At 40.7% G+C, this 25,907-nt stretch overlaps 1 protein-coding gene across 24 annotated transcripts in view; it reads left to right on the forward strand.

Moving 5' to 3' along the window:
- Positions 1 to 976: 976 nt before the first annotated feature.
- The window catches only part of MPDZ (multiple PDZ domain crumbs cell polarity complex component), a 129,238-nt gene continuing 104,307 nt past the window's right edge, over positions 977 to 25,907 (forward strand). For 12 of the 24 annotated variants that reach the window (XR_005600213.1, XM_039543664.1, XM_039543674.1 and 9 more), the window contains exons 1-6: positions 978 to 1,151; positions 14,232 to 14,303; positions 14,991 to 15,157; positions 21,591 to 21,818; positions 23,211 to 23,350; positions 25,652 to 25,865. Coding sequence is in view for 23 of the 24 variants with exons in the window: in XM_039543664.1 (XP_039399598.1) it covers positions 14,288 to 14,303; positions 14,991 to 15,157; positions 21,591 to 21,818; positions 23,211 to 23,350; positions 25,652 to 25,865 (765 nt within the window). In the remaining variant the exon portion in view is untranslated. The other 12 variants (XM_039543678.1, XM_039543680.1, XM_039543681.1 and 9 more) reach the window with 8 other exon arrangements.

The raw sequence follows: 25,907 nt of genomic DNA on the forward strand, positions 1-25,907 counted from the left end.
AGCAAACATAAGAAAAAAAGCATTAGCATTCCTTTTTGTGCTGAAAATAAATTGCACTGTCGTTGCTCTTATTCCACTTACTTGTTGTATTTTACTCTAGGGATATTTGTGTATATACATGTGAAGGGTGCACAGTAACCTCCATCTGTATTTTTTTGGATATTATTTCAAATTCAAATAAAAGCTTAAATCCCCCCCCCAACACCTCCCCTTTCTTTTAGCCCTACAATCCTATTTAATAACAAAAAATATTTAAAGAAGTTTTCTCTCTTCTTCTCTTCTCTGTTCAAACCCTGAACAAAATATCCCTTTCCCTGAACAAACAGCAGGATGCTTGGTTCCCTTATTTACATTGTACAGTATAATACATCTATCTCCCTCCCATTTTTTTTCCTCTGTAAGAAAAATCTCTTCCCATTCAGTCAATTTTAGAAAACAGTAATAAGAAAACTGTAGCATACAAGTCGGGGAGGGGTTATTTATGCTGTCTTTCCTGAATTCATAAAAGTGTTGTCTGAAGAAGAGAGACAAGATTAGACCCAAATGTACTAGTGATCAAACCTATTTGATGGTGGAACAGTTTCTCAAGGGAAGTAGGGGAAACAATCACTGGTGCTATTTTGTCTATTTTTTTTTCAATTTCCTTTGTATATTTTATAGCACTTGGTATAGTCACTTGCAATGTTCCCATGTGCACACAGTCATTTTCTGTGCTTTATTCACAGTGAGGGGAAGGAAAAAACATTTAAAAAAAAAAGGGAAATGTGACCGCAAAACCACAGTAACTGGCAGGAGAGGAAGCAGCTCACGGCCAGGTCTAGTATCTGAAACAACAAATAACTTCTACAAAATGATTGGATTGCAAGTTGATGTCCCTTTAAAATTAGAGTGGAAAGAGAACTAGCTAAACAGCTACAGGGAATAACTCTTAAAAGCCGTGTGGGGCAGAGCAGTTTGGACCGAGTTTTTAAAAGGCCACTAGCGCCCCAATCCTGCGCAAAACCGCGTGTATTACTTTATTGACTGGAGTAATCCTGTGTTTGCGGGATCGGGGCCTGAATTTGCAACCTCCAGCGGCACGGCACTACGCAGCGTCCTGGATGAGCACAGCTCTCTGCAGGCTGTCTCCACTAACTGCTTGCACATGTGAGGTACCGTTGTGTATGTGTGTGTGTGTGATGTGTTACAGGAGCCAGCCCTTCCCTCCCCCCAAGAAGACATGCTTGTGGCATGCGAATGCGGAGGCCGCCACTTTGCAAATGTGCTCCCGAGCAGAGCAGCTCCGAGCCCCCCCGCTGCCTCTTCCCTCAGCTGGCAGGGCAGACGCAGCAAGTGGGGCCCCTCCTGTTGCTGGCTGCTGTTGTCATGGTTCCTCCTTTGCAGCCGGTTCCTACTCCCACTTCTGCGGGGCTCGGCTTAACAGCGTCTGGTAGCTGGGAGGGAAGGGGGAGGGGGCGGCTCGCCGTCTAGCCGCCTGATGGTTGGGCAGGATTAAGTTTCACGGTAGCCTCTGCGTGTGTATCCTGCACCTCCTCTCAGGGCCGTTACTCGGGGGCGGGGGGGCAGGACGGGCTGCAGAGCCAGCAAACAAGGGCGGCCAGTGGTCTCCCCCCCTCCCCCGGCTCGGCTGCGGGGTGCCCGGAGCAGCAAGCCGGGTAAGCTGCGAGCGGCGGGGCGGCGGCGGCGGCGAGCCCGGGGGCTGCCCCGGAGGCCGCGCTCGCTCCGCCCGGGGAACGTTCTGCGGGCGCCTCGGGAGACGCCCCGGGTCTCTCTGCCCCCCCCCCCCCCGGTGTCAGTGTAAAAGGATGGGGGGGGGTCGGGCGTGTTCCCCCCTCGCCCCGAAGAGGGGATTGACCCATAGCCCCCCCCCCACCCCCGGTGAAGTTTTCCTGTGCGGGGAGCGGGCTGGGGTCGTGGCCCCGGGGTTTTGCTAGGCGGAGCGGAGGGCGCCACAAGGCCTATGCGCGGAGCAGGGGAAGCCGCCGCCGCCGCTGCTGGTGGGGGTGGTGGGCTGAGCCTGTTGCTTCTTTCTTGCGCTGTAGTGCGGGTGGCTGGCGTGCAGCGCCCGGGCCAGGCGGCCGCCGCGGGGCACGCTCGCCGGCTGGCGTCCGCTAGACCCGGGGCTGTCGGCACGCGCGCGCGGGGGGGGGGGGGGGGGATTTGGGAATGATGCTCTACCGCGGATATTTACTTGGCTCCGCTCGTAAGGGCGCGTCCCTGGAGGCGGCGAGTGGATACTGGTCACTGCTGCTCCATGGCCGGCCTGGGCCAGGAGGGCTCCTGCTGTAAACAAAAGCCACATCTCCGCTGGGTATTGCAAGTAGCTTCTGGCGTGGGCATCTTGTAACCCCTCCGAGCTGACCGGAGGGGCCCCCAGCTCGCCTTGTGGGCTCTGCGCGCACAAACCATATTTTTAATTTGGTGTTTTGCAAACAATCTTGTGTTAGTCAGCGCCCCCCCCATTCAACATGATAAAGTCTGAGCTCCAGTTTAAGGGTGGCCACGAACGTGTTGCACGCCTAATTGCCTGGAGTAGATAGAAGATGAGAATGCAGGTTATGAGGAGCATCCTCCGTCCACACCATCAGTCCTACAGAATTTGCAAGGTGCTCTAGGTCTGCTGGGAAGAAGAACTGCATGTGTGGTGAATCTGGAAAACCTTTTGCTTTGAGTTGTAGGGAGTGTATGAACCTAGGGACAATCAAATCCTTCCCCAACTTCTTGTGATTATTTGTCTTTGAACCATTTGACTAAAAAAGAAAACCCCTCTCCACCTCCTTGTCCCCAGATTAGTGCCTGCAGGCAGAATGTTTCTATGGGAGACTCCATGAAAGCTGAAGTTGAAGAACTTGATGCAGCTACTAATAAGAATGCAGAACTATGTGTAGCCTGTCTTGTGATAAATAAACTACATTTGGTGTTGGGAAATCATAATGACTCCCTGTTCACAATTTCACTGGAATTTCAGGAATTCTGATTTTGAAAAAATATTTCTTTTAATCAACATATTTAGACATTTTTCCAGCAGAATACAAACAAGGGCCAAATTCTGCCCTCAGATAGTCATGTTTACCCAGTGGGAATTGTGCAAGGTATCAGAGGATAGAATTTGGCCTTGTGTCTGGATAATTTTATTTTATTTATTATGTTTACTTATTGGTATATGCTTTTAAACCCTTGAGAAGATGAAACTAATTACATAGGTGTGGAATAAACTATAATACCTTTTGAGGGAAAGGTAACGTTGTTTGTCCTCTATTTCATATTTACATTTAATGAGATGGATGCATTAGTTTCTGACTGGTGTTGTAATGTATTTCCCCTCCAGTTTTAAAAATAATACCTCATACTGCACTAATGATGTTTGGCCCATATCACCCGCTGCCTGTTGAAAAGAAAATGTTAGTTTTGCTGGGATTTCTTATAAAGTAAGAGGAACGTGAGGGAGAAGAATAGCAACCCCTTCTATGAAGTTTGGCTTGAGCACTGATTGCTAATTAGGGTCTATTATTATTATTTATTTATATTACCTGGGGTCCTTAGTCATGGACCAGGACCCCAACGTGCTAGATGCTGTACAAACAGAACAAAAAGACAGCCCCTGCCCTGGAGATATTGCTATCTAAGTAGTATCTGTAAGGGTCCAATCCTGCTCCCATTGAAATCAGCGGCAAAATGTCCATTGATTTAATTTTTAGCAGGACAAGACCCGTTGCATTACTATCTCACTCACTTCTCAAATGGACAACTTGTCGGGGGGCTGGGGGAATCAAAACTAAAAGAGAGAAAAAGTGGGAGAATGTTACTTTAGAATAATGATTTGCTTTGCATTTGAAAACAAGAATGGGTACAATATAGCAGAGAAAACGTAGTGTAGTTTTTAAATGTTTGTTTAAACGAATAATGTATTTAAGAAAATGAGCTTCCACTTCCTATTTAGCTTCAACATTAATGTATTTGTCATTAAATGTCTGAGTTGGCATATTATATCTCCTGAAAACTTTCCTGATTAGCCAACAATTTATGTGAAGGGAAACTGGGAAAAAGTGTCAGTCACTTAAGAGAAAAAAACCTTGGATGTCTTCGTTAGCAAGATAGAGAAAACTATGCCATTTGTAGTGTTTTAGTTTAATGTGCCTAAGAAAATAAAATTATGAAATAATTCTAACAGTACAGACATATTCTGTTAGTGTTAAAATATTATTTATTTGGAGAATTAGATATCCAGTGTGTGTGACCATCATTTTTATTTTATAGCTGTCTGGGGTAGTTGATGTTAAGTTGCTATAGCTGCCATGCTTATTTTTGTATGGAGGAATGGTACAAAATGCATACTGAAGTAGTTTATATAATGAAAATGACTTATTTATATAATAGCCCAGACATGGTCAGATAAATAATAAATATCATAGAAAGATATTTTTGAAGAGTTTATTTCTTTTCTTTCAGCATCCCAGTTTTATTTAGAGAGAGAAAACATGCATCCACAGCTACTCTGGTCTTCCTAAATTGATTTTTTTCCCTTGCTGATTATCCATTTTGGTACCATGCTAATGCTTTTCCTTTTCGCTAGCAGAGAAATGTGCCTATAATCAGTTACTTTTGTCACTGGCTTTTATGAATATGCTCCCAGAACCTTACACTCCAGCCTACTATTGAGTAGATTTTTGTCTGAATACATTCTTCCTGCTTTGGGATAAAATCTGCCCTAGGCCATCTAATTGATACCAGCACAAGAAAACAAGAAAAAGCTTTGCTTTAATGCTAGTACATACGCCTTATTTTTTTTTCTTTGTGTGTCTTTGAAATCCACAGAACACAGTTTAATGAAACTTTTTACAGCTTATCAATTTATAGACCAGTTTGAATATTTTATTGTAGAATAAATCTCCTCGCACACAGGCCACATTTTAATCATCAGATTTAAAACCATCTGAAGGCTTTCAGGATCATCCAATCCATGCTTCAAAAAAGTAAAATAGAAAATACAGTACTTACCCAATAGATTATGATTTCTGTGAAATTCACAAGGGTCGAATAAATCAGCTGCTTAAGTGACTTTTACTAGCATCCTACTGAAGTCAGCAGGCTACCATTTTTAATGAATATGATCTCATTAATTTAATATTAATGGCAATGATATTTTTATTTCACTCATTGGGACTCCTACTGAGATCATATTGTAATATTTAATTTTGTTCCTTTTCTACATCTGTCTATACATTAATGTGTAAATATATGCCCTCTATTATCTTGGAAAGAAACTTTGGGGCTGTTTTGGCTGGTAGTTGAGAAATAAGTGACCCAAAAAGAATTAAGGTGCTAAATTGATGGAATTCTCATTGTTATTTGGAGCAGGTCTTTCCATTGAAAATATTAGCATAGTCAGAAGAAACCTGTTACATATTCTAATATGACATAAAAATATGCTGAATTTAATAGTCTTTTAGTACAGAAGACATTGTTTTATATTTTCATGTCCTTCAGTTGTAAGAAAAACACTGAATCTTTGAGAGACCTTTTTTTGAACTGTTGCTTACTGTGCTGGGAACTATCCAATATCCTGTAAAATATGTAGAAGTTTTAGGAGTCTTAGAGTAAATGGTTCAATTTATAAATGTTTAAGAGCGTAAACATGTTTGGATTTGAAATACTAATTCCCAAAGTATATTTGTTGAAAAGCTTGCCTTGTTTTACAACTTGTGGTTAGCTTTATAATTGATTGAAGTGACACAGATATGTACAGTTATTCCATCCACATAATACAAGTTTACATTTCATATAAATGCTATTTTAAAAAAATAGTTTACCAAAATATAACATAACTTCCTTATGAAAAATTCAGTTCTCCTAATAGATTTCCATTTTATAATGCTGCCTGCAGTTAATAATAGTTAAAATAATTCTGAATACTGTAAATGGAATCAGGTGCATTTGTCAGTAGGAAAAAAAACCCTTAAACATGTTTAAAATTTTGAATCATACTAAAAATATACTTAATTAAAAATTATGTGTTAGTAAATAGAATACTTGAATGTACTTGTGTCTTATCACAGAACAGATTGTAATATTAAGAACAGGTGTATAGATAACTTCATCATACAGTGTTGTGCTAAGTTCCAATTAAACAGCAATATGATTTATACAAAAGTGTTAACAAAATAAAACTTACAAAAATAAACTAAATCTAGAAGCTAATTTCAATGTTCAAATTCTTTTTCATCCATCCCTCAAAAATATTTAACATGACTTTTAGCTAAAGTAAAAATGTTTTTATTCACTGTCATAATTAATATGTTCAATGTATTTATTATATGTTGTGCATCTTTTTTCATCTTGGTTCATACAAAATTTACAGAGATTGGGAATAAAGTTTTTCATACTGAATTATTTACAGTCTTAATATGACCTACAGTGGTTTGTGAACTGTCTGTTTTTTAAATACTTGATTGCATTTTTACTTTAAGGGTCTCAAAATCCTCTTTTATTGGTGTAACTTTTAAAATTTAGATTTCAGGCTTCGTGGGCCTGTCAATTACATACGTTTTAGTCAAGGGAAATGTGCTTGGTTCATGAACTGTGTAGAAAAGTGCAAATTGCTTTTGCTTATATTAAATCCTCAGTGCAAATTGCTTTTGCTTGTATTAAATCAGTCCTCCTCCCATCATGCAGAAGGGTGTGCTCTAGACTCTACTGGCTGAGGGAACGTGGTTAATCTCAGTCTGGAACATGGATGTCCTGTCAGTAAAACTCTGTATATCGCTCCTATGTTTCTTCTTACCTCCTTGTCTCTGCACCTCCCCATTTATCCATTCCCATTCCCAGTCTCTCCAAGCACCACCAGCAGAAGGTTGTGATTTGTGCATATCACAGTGATAGTGATGCAGTCCATGCAATTCTTGTCTGTTTCACTCAACTTTTGTAGGCGCTCCTAGGAAAGCACTTCAGGCAGTAGCATAGCCATGATTCTCCATGGAGGTGAAAGTAAGAATATAGCAGGGTTCTTCCAGAAAAGTGGGTTTTTCTTTATCCATTGCCCAAATTAACCTACCTATATACCTTAGAAACAAAATAACATGATCAAAACAAAACAACATTTGTATGCCATGTGAGAGCCCAGAGTTCAATGTTTGCCTCCTGCTCGGCGTTGCAGCCAGTGGTGCAGTGAGGCTAGGTGACAACAAGCTTACCTTTGGGGATTGCAAGCTGAAGTGGCAGGGGGACTTGGCAGTAGATAGTAGCATTCCCTACTTGGGGGTTGCAGTTTGTACTCAGTGCCACTGACAACACCACCACGATGGCCTCTGAGTGGCAGCCAGACAACGGGGGGCCGGAGGGAGACAGGACAAAGATGGAAAAAAGGCGTGCTAAGCAGGCCAAATTAAAGTGTAAATGTAGATCGAACATTTTAAAATGTTGGCCTTAGTATATATAAAATGTGTGTCCTGAATATTCTTTTTGTTTAATTGAAGCAGATTTCTGCTTAGTCTCTAAGCCTTATAGCCAACATTTGGGCCTGGATATCAGTCAATATAGGCATTTCTGTTGTATTCTGAAAACGCTACCAGTACAGTAATGGCTGTAGGATAAAGCCTATTATGGTGCTTTCTATTTTTGACATTGCGTGTTTGCTAATCCAGCGCTATAAGCATTAGTTTCCAAGGTATTTATCTTAAAAAGGATTTGTGAAATACTAGATGGAGTATCAATCAATGAGGCAGGATGAAGCACTCTCATGGAAATTATATGATCAAATATAAAAGAAATCATTAGATGTGGGCCAGTTTTTCTTTTTGGTGAAGCTTTTTATGGTTGAGTTAAATGATTTCACTGCTGTAGTTAAAGCGGTACCGTCAACATAAAGCTCACAGCTAGATTCAAGAAGGCCATACTCCTGCTCCCGTTGATGTCAGTGGTGCAGGATCGGGCACTCAGAGTTCAAAGCTGCGACATGTTGAACACTTCTTGCTAATTGCTCAGCAAAATTGGCCCTAAAGTTGAAATAAGAGGGTGTAACTTACATTCTGCTCCAACAAAGGAGGATTCAACCCAGAGGAGAGCAAGTGCATTGCTGCTGCTGCCTCCCATTGAGATTATTCTAGGGGGTCCAGCTTTAGCTTTTATGTCTAGGGTGTAGGAGGTAACCGCTCTAGGAGATTGGTGGATGGGAGGCACTGAGTCTGCCCTCACCAAGCCTCTTTCTAGTCAGTATCACCTACATTTTGTTGCTGCTTTGGTCCCCTGTTGACCTTCCCCAGCAGAAGGGAAAAGGTGCTGCCTCTTTTGCCACCTCCTTGTCCTCCCTGTAGCCTGTGCCATCATAAACCCTGGTGTGAATTTACCCTCATATTTAAATAATCATGATGATAATTATTGCCTCTATTGCTTAAAGGATAACTTAATGATTATTAAATCATTGCTTAAATTATAACATTTTAAATGTGCAGTTCACTTTTTATTAGCTTGTACAATGATAACAGAGGGCAGTTTCACTTCTCTTTCCAGTTATTGAGGGAATCTAGACCAGAGGTGGGCAAACTACAGCCTGGGGGCCACATCCGGCCCGTGGGACTCTCCTGCCAGGCCCCTGAGCTCCTGCCCTGGGAGGCTAGCCCCCAGCCCCTCCTCTGCTGTTCCCCCTGCCCCGCAGCCTCAGCTCGCCCCGTTGCCGGTGCAGTGCTCTGGGCAGTGGGACTGTGAACTCTTGCCAGGCAGCGCAGCTGCAGAGCCGCAGCCTGACCCGGTGCTCTGTGCTGCGTGGTGGCTGGCTCCATCGAGGCGGCGCGGCTGCCTGTCCTGCTGCTCTAGGCAACGCAGCTGTAGCACCGCCAGCCACCAGTGCTCCAGGCAGTGCGGTAATGGGGGAGGGAGTGGGGGTAGTTGGATAGAGGGGAGGGGAGTTCGGGGTGATGGTCAAGGCGGTCAGAGGGCGGGCAACAGGGGTTGAATGGGGGCAGGGGTTCCCAGGGGGCAGTCAGGAATGAGAGGGGGGGTTGATGGGGCGGCGGGGGGCAGTCAGGGGCAGGGGTTCCAGAGGTGATCAGGGGACAGGGAGAAGCAGTGGTTGGATGGGGCAGGGGTCCCGGAGGGGGGCAGCAGTCAGGAATGAGAGGTGTCCAATTAACATTGCTATAGTTAAGAACATAAGAACGGCCGTACCAGGTCAGACCAAAGGTCCATCTAGCCCAGTATCTGGCTACCAACAGTGGACAATGCCAGGTGCCCCAGAGGGAGTGAACCTAACAGGCAATGATCAAGTGATCTCTCTCCTGCCATCCATCTCCATCCTCTGACAAACAGACGCTAGGGACACCATTCCTTACCCATCCTGGCTAATAGCCATTAATGGACTTAACCACCATGAATTTATCCAGTTCTCTTTTAAATGCTGTAATAGTCCTAGCCTTCACAACCTCCTCAGGTAAGGAGTTCCACAAGTTGACTGTGCTGCGTGAAGAAGAACTTCCTTATATTTGTTTTAAACCTGCTGCCTATTAATTTCATTTGGTGACCCCTAGTTCTTGTACTATGGGAATAAATAAATAACTTTTCCTTATCCACTTTCTCCACATCACTCATGATTTTATATACCTCTATCATATCCCCCCTTGGTCTCCTCTTTTCCAAGCTGAAGAGTCCTAGCCTCTTTTATCTTTCCTCACTTGGGACCCTCTCCAAATCCCTAATCATTTTAGTTGCCCTTTTCTGAACCTTTTCTAGTGCCAGTATATCTTTTTTGAGGTGAGGAGACCACATCTGTACGCAGTATTCGAGATGTGGGCGTACCATGGATTTATATAAGGGCAATAATATATTCTCAGTCTTATTCTCTATCCCCTTTTTAATGATTCCTAACATCCTGTTTGCTTTTTTGACCGCCTCTGCACACTGCATGGACATCTTCAGAGAACTATCCACGATGACTCCAAGATCTTTTTCCTGACTCGTTGTAGCTAAATTAGCCCCCATCATATTGTATGTATAGTTGGGGTTATTTTTTTCAATGTGCATTACTTTACATTTTTCCACATTAAATTTCATTTGCCATTTTGTTGCCCAATCACTTAGTTTTGTGAGATCTTTTTGAAGTTCTTCACAGTGTGCTTTGGTTTTAACTATCTTGAGCAGTTTAGTATCATCTGCAAACTTTGCCACCTCACTGTTTACCCCTTTCTCCAGATCATTTATGAATAAATTGAATAGGATTGGTCCTAGGACTGACCCTTGGGGAACACCAGTTGTGCATATTAGCATAGGCATTACAGTACTGATGAAGCCAGTGCATAGAATGGTTGTTAGAAATGATGACTTCAGCCCTAATAGAAACAGAGTAGTAGAATTAACGTCAAGTTAAGATAGTAAACTCTTTAAAACACAGTCCATGCCCTAATCAGATGTGTCTGTAAAAAAGCTGGATTGGGGCCTCTAGGTGTAACTTTAATACAAATAACTAATCAGAGTAGCCATATTGAAAATGAGAAGATCAAAAAGTAAATGCACTTTATTTTCAGTTTTCTAAGAGTGTAATACAAAGAATACACTGAATCCTGCCCTCATATATACAGGTGTAATTCAGCTATGCCTCCATATCTGAAGGTAGAATTTGTCCCAATGAGCAGAGAGTAAAATACCAGGAAACTCTTAAAATAAAAGTTTTTTTTTTAAATGAGCCAAGAGCTTTTGTTGTAACTGCTCATGGTGTTTATATGGTTAAATACAGAGCCTGGCCAAGGCATAGTAGTGAAAGCCACTGAGAATCTATCTCCCCCCCCCACACACACACCATCCCGAATAAATAAAACCCAGACAAGCTTCTTATCTTGTATGTATCAGTTTCACGTATCAATACGCCTATAAAGAACAATCTGCTTCTAACCCATTAACATACTCATCCTTCACCATGTAAAATTACAGGACTGCTCCCATACCAATTCCTCCACCTCTCACTCATCAATACTTTCTGTTCTGTCTGGAAGAGAATTCACTCACATCAGGGTCACTCCAATTTAGGCAGAATTTATTGCTGCTGGATCAGCTCCTGGCAACGAGTCATTCTGAGCAACCTTACATGTTCATGGACTGTTCTAGTGTACAGGAGCTTTAGGGTTGTGGACACCTTTTCATGTCCCTCCTGAGCTATGCTATGTGCTCTTTGGCTGCAGATGAGGAATGGGGACTTACTCCCTATTTGTTTTCAAAATGGGGCCTGGCTGGGCTTGAAGGAAACATAATTGGTATGAATGGATTACAATGGCGAGAGAACTGCAGACTCGTCCATCAAATTATAGAAACCTCTCTAAGCCCAAATATGGGCTTTGAATAAAGGATTTGATTTGATAAATTTAGGTATTTGCGTATCTGGCAGGAATACTGGACAGACTAATTTGGGGAAGCCAGTCCCTCTTCAATATGTAAAACCACCTCATCTGTCCACTTGGTATGTAATATTATGGAAGCTGATCCAGGGAAACCATGGCCTCCTTCAGTTTTAGGCTTCTTGAGATTTGATAGGCATGTGTGAGCATGGACTATGCCAGATGAAATGAGAGAACAAATTCATTAGAGCTTGTAGTGTCTGTTACTGCTCTGTGTGTCAGTGTAGTGTGTGTCATGTGATAAGGTTACTTTTCATTCAAACACTTGGAGAATCTGAATAACAAGCTTGATCTGAAGTGATGAATTGCCATGAAAAAGACAATTCCAACTGTGAATCAGTGAAAGCATCCAAAAATAAAATGGTGTGAAATATTCAGACTTGCTGGAACTAAAGAAATGTTTGCACATAAACTGTATTTAAACCCACGAGACTTTGGGTTTTTCTGCTAACTCAAAACACAGTCCATGTTTATCAGCCACTCTTCATTGTTCATGACTTGTTCAAATGAATCTGGGCAGGTAGATCTTTTCTCAGTTTCTATGTAGGGAGGGATTCCCCTTACATTCTTCACAAACTGCATGATTAATTGCCCTGTGGAGTTGTTCTCCTGTACCTACCCCCATGCCTTCATCTATGCCCCACCACACAGAATTCTTAAATGACCAGGTCCACCATGTCTCCCACCTCTCTGGTCTCCTTGACAATACACTTCTTCTAAACACCTGTAGACCGCAGTTCTTTGCACTTTGATGTGTTAACCAGATTTAAGTTAGGATGCAATATATTGGATATATATAACATAGGAACATAATATTTTTACAGATATGGGGGTAATATTCATGTGATAAGTATCAGAGGGGTAGCTGTGTTAGTCTGGATTTGTAAAAAGCAACAATGAGTCCTGTGGCACCTTAAAGACTAACAAATGTATTGGAGCATAAGCTTTCGTGGGTGAATAGTGCATGCATCTGACAAAATGGGTATTCACCCACGAAAGCTTATGCTCCAATACATCTGTTAGTCTTTAAGGTGCCACAGGACTCATTGTTGCTTCATCCATGTGATAGATACATTTTATCATGCACTTGCCTGCACTCAGCCCACTAATCCATCTTTCCGGCACCCAAATGCTCCAGACTTTTGAGCAACTTCAGAAAGGCACCATTTTCTTAATTAAATGAAAATATCAAAGAAATGTTTCCTCCCCATATGGAATTCCTCACCCCTCTCCACCCAAATCTTGATGCAAATAAAATTGCATCTGTTTGAGAGCCAAGATGGCAAAATTCAATCCTGGACCAGTGATGGATTTAAAATCCAATGACAGATTTCAGAGTAGCAGCCGTGTTAGTCTGTATCTGCAAAAAGACCAGGAGTACTTGGGGCACCTTAGAGACTAACAAATTTAAACAAATTTACAATCCAATGTCTCTTGGTACTGTAGAGCTTGAGATGGGAGTTATTCTATTCTAGTCCTGCAGGGCTGCAAGGTATTACATTTTAAACATAGCTTTTCTATTTTAAAAAAATCTAGGTAAGGTAATTTTATGAATTTTTTGTGTGGCTCCTTTTGAGATCTTGTACAGTTGACTTCATGGTAAGTGAAGCTCCTGACTTTTCAGGTGGATGGATTTAAAAAAAAAATAGACCCAATCATAATTTTTAAATCTTTCTAAAACATTTGCAAAATGGTCTGTAAAATATATCACACATACAAAATACGTGCTGGTATATTGTTGTATAAAGGTTTTAATGCAGGGGTTGGCAACCTCTGGCATGCGGCTCGCCGGGGTAAGCACCCTGGCGGCCGGACCAGTTTGTTTACCTGCCACGTCGGCAGGTTTGGCCGATGACGGCTCCCACTTGCTGTGGTTCGCTGTCCTAGGCCAATGGGGGCTGTGGGAAGCAGCGCGGGCTGAGGGATGTGCTGGCCACCTCCCCCATTGGCCTGGGACGGCGAACTGCAGCCAGTGGGAGCCACGATCGGCCGAACCTGCTGATGCGGCAGGTAAACAATCTGGCCTGGCCTGCCAGGGTGCTTACCCTGTCGAGTCGCGTGCCAGAGGTTGCCGACCCCTGTTTTAATGGAAGTAATTTTGGATGACATGCATAGCTTCACTACTCATGAGTAACTGAGACATCTCCAAGTTGTGCTGATAAAGACCTTTACACCAGCACATATTCAGTATTAGTACACAATATTCATGGAGTTAACAAGATACATACTAGTGTTTATCTTTTCATCCCTTTGGGTTTTTTTTTGTTCTATCCTGTCTTCCATCCTTTGTTTGTACATTGTCAGTTTAGATTGCAACCTCTTGACTATGAAGTGCTATCAGATTTTTGATGCTGTGTAAATAATAAATGAAGATACTGATTGCACATATTCCTTTGAAACTCATAGTTTTGCTTTGTTTTGATGCAAAACCATGGATTCTGACAGTTGGAACTCAAAACTCCAAAACACAAATTGTTCATGTAACACATTCAAATTGATATTGCAGGAAGTATGTCACATGTGCTCATGCAAACAAAGCCATCGAGTTTTGTACATTGTCACTTGGAAACTAAATTTACAGCTTCTGGTTAAAATAGTACACTACACCTAGCACATCAGTAGGCAAAAACACCATTGTTATGGAAATTTAGAAACGTTATGAATAATCCTAAAAATAGTTTCCATTCTTAGTTTTCCGGTTCAAAAGTGACTTTTGGAATATAATCAGCTGCTAGCTTATTTTAATTGTTGGAAGAGTGGTTGTGTTAATTGTTTTTCAAGAACTTCAGTGTTTTAAGATTTGATTCTTAAAATTCTCTTAATGTGATAACTTTTTTCTACTTCTGTTATTTTTAGGGACGTATATTAGCTGCTATTTGCAATTTTGGGATAGAAACTGAGCAGTGGAAAACATGCTGGAAGCAATAGGTGAGGTTTTATGTTACCACTATATGTTTGTGGCCAGACTAGGTTTATGTGATAGATGTGAACTTAAGACATTACTGTATAAGATAATTGAGCTACATTGTATCAAACATAGCTACTGTACATAGAAATGTCTGATGATGTTTGGATTCTTGTGTTCATGCATGTATTTTGAAGTGCACGTGTTTTCTAGGTTATGTTCATTATTCCTGATGAGCTAATTATTAGCATTGTTTGTTTCAGTTTCATATTTAATAATAGAGCTAGATGGAAAATCATGTACATCTTTTGTGAAAATTTAAAACAAAAAAATCCACAATATCTCTACTTAACGGTGTTTGTGTTACAACAGTTGCTTGAAAGCTCACCAGCTGTGATTCCTGCACCTAAATTTACATGAACAATTTTTCACATATAAGATCCAATTCTGCATGGACATGTGCCACTACTATTGGCTTCTGCCCTTCCATTGATGTCCATGGGAATTGCACCCACATAATTGAGGGCAGAATTGGTCTTTTTTCAAATTGTTTTTTAATGTTCAATATTTTTCACTTAATGTTAAAATTTGTAAAATATCACCCATCTCTAATTTTAGCTGGTGAGAAAGTGATATTGTTTATATAGTCTTTGCTAGCTGCATGTGAGCTTTTGTGAGCTACTGCTGACTGGCAACGAATATCATTGCAGATACACATCGGGCCCTGCAGGCAGTGGAGCGCCTGCAGGTGAAACTGCGGGAACGAGGTGACTTAGCAAACGAGGAGAAGTTGAGCTTGCTAAAATCAGTGCTGCAGAGCCCTCTCTTCAACCAGATCCTGAACCTTCAGACTTCTGTCCACCAGTTGAGAGATCAGGTAGGACAATAGTATCTTGGGGAGAAGAGAAAAGATAAAATGTTGCAAAAGCTTATGTTTATCTGATTGCTGCTTGTGATAAATTAACAAAATGCATGTTGAACAGTAAAATTAACTAAAATTGAAGGGCTGATCCAAAGCCCATTAAAATCAATGGAAAGATTCCCATTGACTTCAGAAGACTTTGGCTCAAGTCCTGAAGCTCATGTATATGTATAGATGTTTCTAGCTGTTTGCCTGTAGCTTATTGCTCTGTACTGTAGGAAAGTGATGACAACATGTGGAAAGTTGTCAGAAGGCTGACTACTGCCACCACTCAAAAAAGAAGGAAAAGGATACAGTCATGCTAAATTATTATAGAATTAGGGACAGATCCTTAGCTGCTATAGCACGATTTATTTCCACGGAACTACTCCGATTTACATCAGATGGCATTTCGGCACTGACGCTTCTTGATGACGCTGCTTCTCAGCGGCATTTCGGCGGCTGGTCATCCAGTGCCCGCCACACTTTTCTGTGAACATGAATATGCTATTGCAACAGAAAGGTTGGGGACCACTGCTCTAGACCATTTGGTTTTGGTCTGCTGGTTTGTTTATTTTGGTGTTGATGTTGTGCACTGCCTTTTAGTATGTTGCTTAGATGCCCTATACATATTTTAATTGAAATAAACAATTTTTTGTGGGTTATTTTGAGATTCTTACAATGCAGAGTTAGGAGATGGAATAGGAAAAATACTTTCTCCCACTAAGAAAAAGCACGGATTCAGTTCAGTTCCTAGTAACATCATGCCTTCAGCACTCATTTGCATATAAGTGTACTAAAGCAACCAGGATTCTCCCCCCCCTCCCCAACCCAGCAGCCTCTCTCTTTACTGAATGTTTGCTTTCTGATGCTACAGAGCAAGCTCGGTGTTTGAAGATAAGGGAGCGACAGAAAAGACAAATAGAAATTCTGCCTTGTGGTTTGTTGAACTTCTCAAGTTTTAAATAATTTGATTTAATTTTTTCACCATGTAAAAATATTCTAAACATATTAATCACCCAGCAATGGCAATCCTCTCTTCTCCTTTCTGTCTTTCACTCTGTGCATCCTCTCCTCCCCCCATCTTAAGAGCTCAAGGCACTGCTAATGAGAAAAATCCCTTCCTTGGCTGGACTGCATTCCTCAGATTTTTCTCCCTTGGAATTATGGCCATTTTACATAGGATACAGGAATGGAAAAATAACCCCTGCAATGCAGACATATGCTAGCTTGTCCACAGTGGTCAGGTGCTCAGAGCTGCAAAGTCTATACAGCAAAGAAATTAAACACAGGCACCGGGAAACTATTTTTTTTTTTTTTTTGCCTATGAAAGATCATGTGATGAGCAAATGAAATCTCTGCAAAGTATTACACAAAAAAAGCACTCGCAGTTATTGTTTTGTTGTCTTTCCACTACAGTAGTGACTTGGTCCTGGAGTCTGTTATGTGATCCAAAATATTCCACATGCTTGTAAAACCAAATTTACTCTGACCTAAAAACTCTCCATGTGACTCAGTGAGATATTAGTGGCAAGGGCAGTCAGCGTGGCTCTTTTGGAACTGTGCTGCTGGGGATTGGGGTTGGTGGGACGGGACTCCAGGGATTCAGAGCTAACACTAAAAATTAAGGCTGCTATGTAGGTAATACTGCTCCCCTCCATTGAATGGCATGTTCATTTTTAAAGAGCTGTGTGGGTGGTGGTGGGATTTGGGGCCAGCCCAAAGGCCTTTTTATTTTTTTATTTTTGAGTGCTCTGTAACCCCCTACAGAAAAAAATGAAGAGAAAACATTACAAAGAGAACTTTGCAGAGTTAGCCTCTCACTTCAAGATTTTCAGGATGATTGGACCCTTTATGATTATTATGCGTGCTTACAACCATCTTGATTATTTTAGGAGACACAAATACCAGATTAAATACTGTATTGAGGTCTGTGTGGTCTTGGAGTGACACCTGCTGAGCCTGACACACACAAACACTTAAGTTTTAAACAAACTAATTTTGAGAGACCTAAAAATGCTGATTTGTTTCTTTAAATGCTGATGTACCAAAGATATGACTGGAATAGGATTTTTTTTATTAAAAACATTTTGAACAACCAAATGAAAGTAGTATTTGATTGCATTGAGAGTCTAACTATGCAACTGTAACATAAGTTTTATCACACTGTGTGGTATCAGTGAATTTTCTTTTTGTCTAATGCCAAATTATGTCAATATTGCAGATGTTACATACAGTAAAGGAAAGCCAATCAAGGCAAATTAGCATAAGCCAAATTATAGAACAAAGTAATATTCCTTCTTACAGTACTTACATAATCACAGGGCTATAAAGCTACTTTATGATGGAGTTATAATGGTTTTATTACTGCCAAGCAGTGCAATTTATATGTTGTGAAAAATATTTCTTATAACCACAAAAGCTTCATTTTTGTAGGACTTCCATTTGTGGTTTAATGTCACCCGGGAATGACCTCTGTCTGTGTGACTAAGAGTAGTGTTCACCAGTGGTTCTCAACCGTTTCTATACTGTGACCCTTACCAAACAAAAAAAAACAAACAAAAAATCAGGATCCCCTTCCTATTTAGCCATAGAGAAAGGGAGTATGGTCATGACCTTACTTGTTTGCAGTTCCCCTGGGTGTTAACATCCTGCAGGGGAAGAACTCATATCATATACCAAGGGACAGCTACCATATAGCAAAATGGCTTTGCATAGTATCAATACTTTAAAAAACCCATTGTTTAAGTGTGTGTATGAGAGAGAGAGATTACGTTTTGAATATATGTGAAAAACTTTACTTTTCCAACCTTTTTTTTTTTTTTCCACCCAAGTTGTGATCAGGAGTCAGAAGCCACTTTGTCTGACATAGTCTTCTCACATTAAGCTAATCCCCATTGAACATTCAACTAATTTCTTTAATTAGATTGAAAGATAAAGATCATTAAAGTGGAGTGCCACCATCAATGACAGTAGAAGAGCTAGTATTCAATAATGCATCATAGCTGTGCTGTAGTCAGTGTTTTGCTGAAAGATTTTTTAAGAAAAGAAGTCTTCCTGTGAGTGTAGATTTAAGAGCGTCTATGATTTTAGTCTTTTCGTATAGTGTATGCAAGGGGCATGTCAGTATTCCTGCTGTAAATTCATACATAGGAGAAGATTTTCTCACCCTGTGCTTTTCATTTTTGGACACAGTAAAGGATTTTTTTTTCCTTACTGAGCTCCTTGCCCTTCCAGCAAAGTAAGTGATTTATTCCATAACAAGGAGGAGAAACAATACCATGATGTAGAAGAGCTGCTGTTCTTAAAAAGGTCAGACCCGGGGAGTCACTGTGGTTCACTCCAGCTGGGATGCTGGTACATCTAACAGATATGGAAAGTTCTAGATGCAGCACAAGCATTGCTGTCGCTCTTTGTGGGGAGACAGGCTGCAGAGAGGCTGTTCAGAGGCAATCCATTCCCCATGTGAGATTGAGAGCACTTTTCAGAGGCAGCTGTTCCTAAAGAGCATGGTGAGAGGGCAGGGATGAGGCCAGTGGGACTACGACTACAGGGATTTGCTGGTCAGGGATGACGGTAAAGGGGCATAGTAGTTGCATGGCTGCAGCCAGCTGTGCTGGTGCTCTGCATGTTAGGAAGGTAGTATACTATTCTTCCTCACCTATAGGATGATCTTCTACTAAGACATCTCTATTTAGCTTTGTTCAGGTGGTCCAAAATTTGTCTCTTCATCAGCATTATTTTCAGCCTTTCTGTGCTTTTCTGACTTTGTTTTGGAAGGTGATTTTACACATCCCATCAAAGGGGGTGATTTGAGAACCACACAGACTGGTCAGACTTCCGTGGAGTATCAGGGAAAGGGGAAAATGGGGGCACTAAGACAGCATTTCCCCTACTCCATATGCGCAGGCTAAAATCTCCCGTGGGAGGGAGGGTCCCTGCCAACTATGTGCAGTGTAAGAGACACCTTGGCATTCTGATATTAAGTGAAGAATAATGGCCCCCAAATACAAGTCTAAGGAGACAATATTTCATACGCTTCTATTTGATTGTTTTCATAAGTAAAACAATTATAACGCACAATTCTATTAACAGTTCTGCATGGTGCCTGTTGGCGTTTGCAGGTTTGGGTCCATGTGTTGTGACCTCAAGTTGCACATCTAAAACTTTTTGGGTGTGATTCTCATTTACACTCGGGCCACTTCACACTGCTCTTGGAGTGTAAAGGGGCTGTAATGGAGTGAATTATTACACCTGCTTTAAGGGTGCTTTACGTGATTATGAGTGTGTAAAATGGCCTTATTGTAAATGAGAATCAGGCTCTTTAAAATGTATTATGTTAAGAAACATGACCGTTATTGATATTTGAAGATGGAGCATACAGAGGGGGATATAGAGCAAATAAAATGTTTACTAAACTATCAAGTTATATCACTTAATCGGATTATGTTAGCTGCACAATAGGGAGCAGGTCATCCCTTCATGTCATTATACTATATTTGGCAGTGAGCAAGGATTGGGTTTTGAATTTAGATTCCAAGAATTTAGATTTCAAGGACCAGATTTTTAAATCCTGGCCTCCAGTTGCGTGGGTGTAAATTGCACAGGCAAATAATTTTGGACATACGTTTTCTGCACATAATTATGGGCCCTTTAGAAGGTTAAATTTCTGACTTGAGGGTGCAATCAGGGATACAGATGTCTGAATTAGGGATTGTAACAGGGCATAGCAGGGCCCCCCTTAGTCCTGCCTCTGCTCTGCTCCAAAAAACACTCAGAGACCTTCTGGCTCAGCCCGTGTTCTAAGGAGTAGAAAAGAATCAGATGATTCATCATTAACAGAGAAAATGAAATATGAACAGAGTTAACATTTTGTGACAGAAAGAAGAGTCATAGAATCATAGGCAATTTTCAGCCCTTATGTCTGTCAGGCATTCTTGCCCATCTTCCTGTCAATGCAGGATTGTGTCCTACAGTATATTTTTAAGTGCTCTGTCCAGTCCTGTCCACTTCTAAATAACTCAAGCAAAGAGACTGCACCATTAACCTTAGGATACTACTTCACAGTCTGAGAGTGTGTTCAGTCTACATTTTCCTTGAAATGAGAATGAATAGAATGAAATACTCTTCTGCTGTATTTGAATATGTTGGAGGATGTTTACCAGGGTGGCACTTGCAGGTAATGTGAAAGTTTAAAGCTGAGGAAGGAGATAAGTGACGGAACACAATAATGATTATAGAATGGCAGAAATAATAGTAAGATGATTTGATTAATTTCATTACCCAGTGTAAGTACAGTAGTTAGGGCAGTGATATTGGAGTTGATAGAATAAGATTAAGGTTAAGAAAATGATTTTAAAAATACCCCCAGGAATTTTGAGATTTTCTATTGATATTTGAAACTTTGAGGACAACTTTAAAGATAAAGAAGGAAAACTTCAATCTGTTGTTTTATCTATTTTTTTCTTTGGCATTATAGGCCATGATGCAAGCATTCTGGTACAGTGTTTGCTGTTGTAAACAGCAAATAAGTCCATAATTACTAGCCACAGTGCAGGAGGGAGAGCAGGTGTTCCAGAGCTTCTGTGCGTGGACAGGCAAGAGTGAGGAACAGAGTCTTGACACCCTGCCTTCAAAGTGCTAGTCAGCACAGCTCTACTTGTGCATTAAAAAAAAAAAAGTAATCTGCTACTGGCCAAGGGCAAGCAGGGAAAGGATTGTGATCCTCTGAGTTAGTTTATTCTCCGGTGTGCTCTAGGGGCAGCATGATGCACAAGCCTTTTTCTCAGGGCAGATAGTAGAAATATAAACTAGGGCTGAAAGATTTTCAAAGTAGTCTAGGGGATTTAGACACATCATCCGTTAGTTTTAAATTAAATCCTTGAGCTGACGGAGAGGTTAATAGAGAGTGACAGTCTTACCATATGGTGACACAAAAGACCAGACCCATGAACTCTCAGTGAGACTTCTAATTCTGTCATCATCAGTGAGGTTTCTCTCCCTAAGATAAATCCAGATTTTTTTTAAACAGGGTTAAGTTGGTTTTAAAAGACTCTCTTTATGGTGATGACAGCTCTGTTCAAATTTGTCCTGAATTACCACAGTGCTAGAACAGTTCTGTCTGTTTACACTAAAAGGAACACATACATTTTATATAGCATACAGATGATGCTTGCAAACTGTTTCCATGACTTTTTACTCATATTTTTATGGTTCACAGCTTGATATATCAATTAACATACTGTGTGTATGAGGAAAAAGTGTGTCATTTTTAAAAAAAATCTAAGATAATTTTTGTGTTCTTTTTGTCATGGCAAGAAGATCTGTTAATCATGATGTGGTTTATCCATAATTATTGTTTTGCCACACTGTAAGACTAAAATTCTATAATGTTGTGAATCATCTTCAGGTAAATGTCGCACCATCCATACTTTCGGCTGGCGAGTTCCCACAGCTTCCCCACCATGGTGCTAGTGTGGGTTCCTTGCCACATAACGAATCCTATTTATTGGCTCAGCAGAATGGCAGCCCGGCTAATGTGCTAGAAGCATCTGTGAGATCCGTTACTCCTCAGATTAATGGGAAATCCTCCAGCTCCAGTGATGAGTTGGAGCAACTAATCAGAACTATGTCACAGGTAAGACAACATGCCTGCAAATAGTTAAATTTTCCATTGATGTATTTTATGACTTATGGTAACCACAAATAGTGGATCATTGCAATTGTTGAATGAATTCAAAATATTTTTATTTTTATCCTTCTGCTTAAAGAGAAATGAATTACAGTCTTTAAAAGCAAACACCCCCCCTCCCCATTTAAACTATTTTGCTGTGTGAAACAAAATATTTCTAGCCTTTTTATTTGAGAAGCACTTGGAGTTTTAGAATAAACATAGAAATATTCTCAACAAAATAGCATTGGTACTGTGCTATTTATTATTTACCGCATGGTTAACTACACTTCTCTTAATGGAGCAATATTCTTCACAGCAGATCTGCATTCTGGTATTCCTCTCTCACCATATGTGAAGAACTGCCATTCCATATATGAAAGAGTGTGGATTATCAGAGTCTGTATCAGTTTTGTGGCTCTCACAGTGGAATTTTGTTGTTATGGGCTGTTAAAGGATTAATAAAGTATATAATAGAATCAGGAATTAGATGTGAAAAAGACCTATTAAGCCATTTAGTCCACCTCTCTGCCATTATAGTGGGCCAAAGTCTGCCTTGACTTACCACTCCATTGACTTCAATCAGGTTGTACAAAGGGACGTTAGGTTAAAATTTGGCCAAGATGTTCTTTCAGTGCATTTCCAGTTTACTTTTAAGAGACTCAGGGGAGAGGTTTTCCATCACTTCCCTTGAGAGATTCTTTCCCAGTCTAATAGACAATACTGTCAGGAAGTTTCTCCTGAAAGCTTAAATGTTCTCTTTCTGAATTTCATTCCGTTATACCTAGTTATACTCTGTAATTACTCTTCCTCCTTCAAATATTTATAGATATTTAAGGTTTCCCTTTAGTCACCACTCAGCCAAGCTATATGTATCTAGCTCTTTTCAGCCTTTTCCTCCAGGCTATAACAACTTTGTTGCTCTTCTCTGAAATCCTTCCATCAACTTCTGTATAGCACAGAGATACCAGAATTTAGGGTGACCAGACGTCCCGATAAAATCGGGACTGTCCCAGTATTTGGGTGTTTTTCCCGTGTCCCGACCGATCTTTGGTTGGGAACACAATTTGTCCCGATATCCCGATATTTCGCTCCTCCAGCAGCACTGTTGTTTTTTTTCTCCACCGGCAGACACCCCTCCCCTCCAAAATGTGTCCTGATATTTTCTTCATCTCATCTGGTCACCCTACCACAACTGGATGCAGCATTCCATAGTTTTGCTGTATGTTCTAATAAGTTATTCATTTATTGACTTGAGCAAAGTCTACTCTGGTTGTAAGAATTTGTTAAAATGGTTCATTAATGCTGCTTTGGAGTATATTTAATGTTTGTACCTTTTTGTTTATTTTGCTTGAACAGGGTCGCCTCGTCGAGACCTTAGAGCTGGTTAAACCTCCAAGTGGTGGGCTGGGCTTTAGTGTTGTGGGATTGAAGAGTGAAAACAGAGGGGAACTGGGAATATTTGTGCAGGAGATCCAAGAAGGAAGCGTGGCATATAGGTGAGATCATTGGTACTGAATAATGACGTCATAATTTAAAAAAAACAGGAGTACTTGTGGCACCTTAAAGACTAACAAATTTATTTTAGCATGAGCTTTCGTGAGCTGCAGCTTCTAAAATAAATTTGTTAGTCTTTAAGGTGCCACAAGTACTCCTGTTTTTTTTGCGGATACAGACTAACACGGCTGCTACTCTGAAACCTGTCATAATTTAACTTAGTCATTGGTATCCTTGTTTGTGCTTGTCATTATTCACAGTACCACCACCCATTCTCTCTTACTCTTAGGCCCAAGGCATTTGAAGTCTGCTTTTCAATTGAGAATTAAGATTTGCATTAATAAAATTTCAATCATAAATGTAATCCTAGTATCTCATTACTGCATTGGTAATTAGATCTCTGTATCATCATTGATGTAGTATTTTTAAAATTTATTCTACCAGATGAAAGAGTTGATTCTGATCTCAGTACCCTGGTACAACTCCCGTTTATGTTACTGGGGAATATTGTGTACCTTTGAAGATAGAATAGTCCCCTCAGTTCTTAAACAATAGTTTCAAAGATGTATGTTTGAGCCAATTGTTTTTGACCAAGATTCTGACACCCTTCCTTTAAATGGTAATGTACTACAGGAGTATCCCCACTGGAGTTACCAGTGCTGTTTGCAGAGTAAGGATCTGTAGAGCAACAGTCAGGGGATCAGAATGCCATTACAAACAGTGCTTAACCTAATATGCTTACACTTAAAAAAAAAAGAAAGAAAAAAAGAAAAAGGAATTAACCAAATATAGCCAGAAAATGTTACCTGGAACTCACCAATAATTATTGTTTGTGAAAATATCCTTTAATCTTGATCCCACAAGCCAGGCTTGAACAAAGAACTTTTGGGCTTAGGAGCTACATAGGAAAGCCCCTACTCCTAGAGACTATTAGCAGGTGTAGGAGCATTGGTCCACTCTGCTTTCCCCCTCCAGCCCTAGAGGGTTTGTTACCCAGTGGATTTGCACTGTGCATGAACCCACTGGCTGTGCTCCTGCCTAAGTTTACCTCTCTGTGGCCATGGGAAGTCCCTGTGGATATCCTCGGTTATATGCAGCAGTTCCCTGCATGGGATCTCCCTGCTCACCTCTCTGGGCAACAGATTTGTATTTAAACTGCTTTTGGTCTGAACACAGCCATTCAGGTGAGTGCAGTATATGGGCCCTGGAGTTAAACTCAGCAACATATGGTTTGCTGTTCATCGGAGCAATCTTTTCTAGACTGTTTAAGGCCCACCTTCAAATTACTTTTCCATGCAAGTGGTCTGAGTTGCCCTAATCAAATGGATAAGCTGAAACATGTTTTTATTGAATCAACTCCTTGAAGCAAAAACAAGTACTATGTCAGTTCTAGGGTCACTTTAGTGGGGTACAGAACTGTTCAACTGTAAATTAGAGAGTCCCTGAAGCAATAAATCTTACAGAGGATTTCAGTTCCCAGCAAAATGTTCCGGATTGGGGCTAGAGGACATTTCTTCCTGGTCACTTCTAAGTACTTTGGCTCCTTTTCCAAGCCAGGCAACCAAAGAAGTATGTGATATGGAGAAACCAATTTTCGACTTGATGTGTGTTTCACAGAGCATTGTCATGTATATATTTTGAAAAAGAGCCTTTGCTTGTTTGAATCTTTCTGAAGCAATAAAGGTTAAGAGTAACTCATCTGTAGATTTCATACACATTCTTTTGAAGTAGGTCTGGGAAAGGGCTCACTGTGTGACTGTACATCAGTACTTCCTTTGCCACAAAATGATTTATTTTATAATTTATGTAGGTGTTTCATTTAAAAGGGATCTGTTTTATCATACATTCTCTCCCTCTTGCTGAAAAGAAAATTGGTTTTTCTTAGGATCTTGATGAAAGTATGTTCCACTACATGGTTTGATGAATATTCAGAACTTGCACATTGAACAAAGTAGAGCACTTGGTCTGTTAAGCAAGCTCAAAGTCAAGAATAAACATAAGTTCCCAGGCTACGGATGGGAGCAGCTCAGATCTAATATGCTTAGTCTCGGATGGGGGTGCAGGGAGAAGGGAGCTAGCTAGGGGGTAGCAGCCAGGAGAGAGTGGCAGTGGGATTAGCTTCAAAGGGAGCTGATCTCCCGAGTGCCACAATAGCACCTTGTAGCAAAACTGCAGGGAAAGATTAAGAAGTGGGGAAAATAGAAAACAGGATAAAAATACTGGAAAATTGTCAAAATACTATGTCTGTAGCAACATTTTTTTTTCTTGTGTGGTTTTTTGTTTTGTTTATACAATTGTGACAGAGATGGAAGGCTGAAGGAAGCAGATCAAATCCTTGCTATTAATGGACAAGCCCTTGATCAGACAATTACACATCAACAGGCTATCAGCATCCTGCAGAAGGCAAAAGATAATGTCCAACTAGTTGTGGCCAGGGGTTCCTTGCCTCAGCTGATCAGTCCTGTAGTTTCTCGATCTCCATCTGCTGCTAGCACAGTCTCTGCCCATTCCAACCCGGTGAGTACCTCCCAAATGTAAGGGCCGCGTCTATGTTTGCAA

Source organism: Mauremys reevesii, linkage group 6, assembly GCF_016161935.1.
Source record: "Mauremys reevesii isolate NIE-2019 linkage group 6, ASM1616193v1, whole genome shotgun sequence".
Classification (NCBI taxonomy): domain Eukaryota; kingdom Metazoa; phylum Chordata; order Testudines; family Geoemydidae; genus Mauremys; species Mauremys reevesii.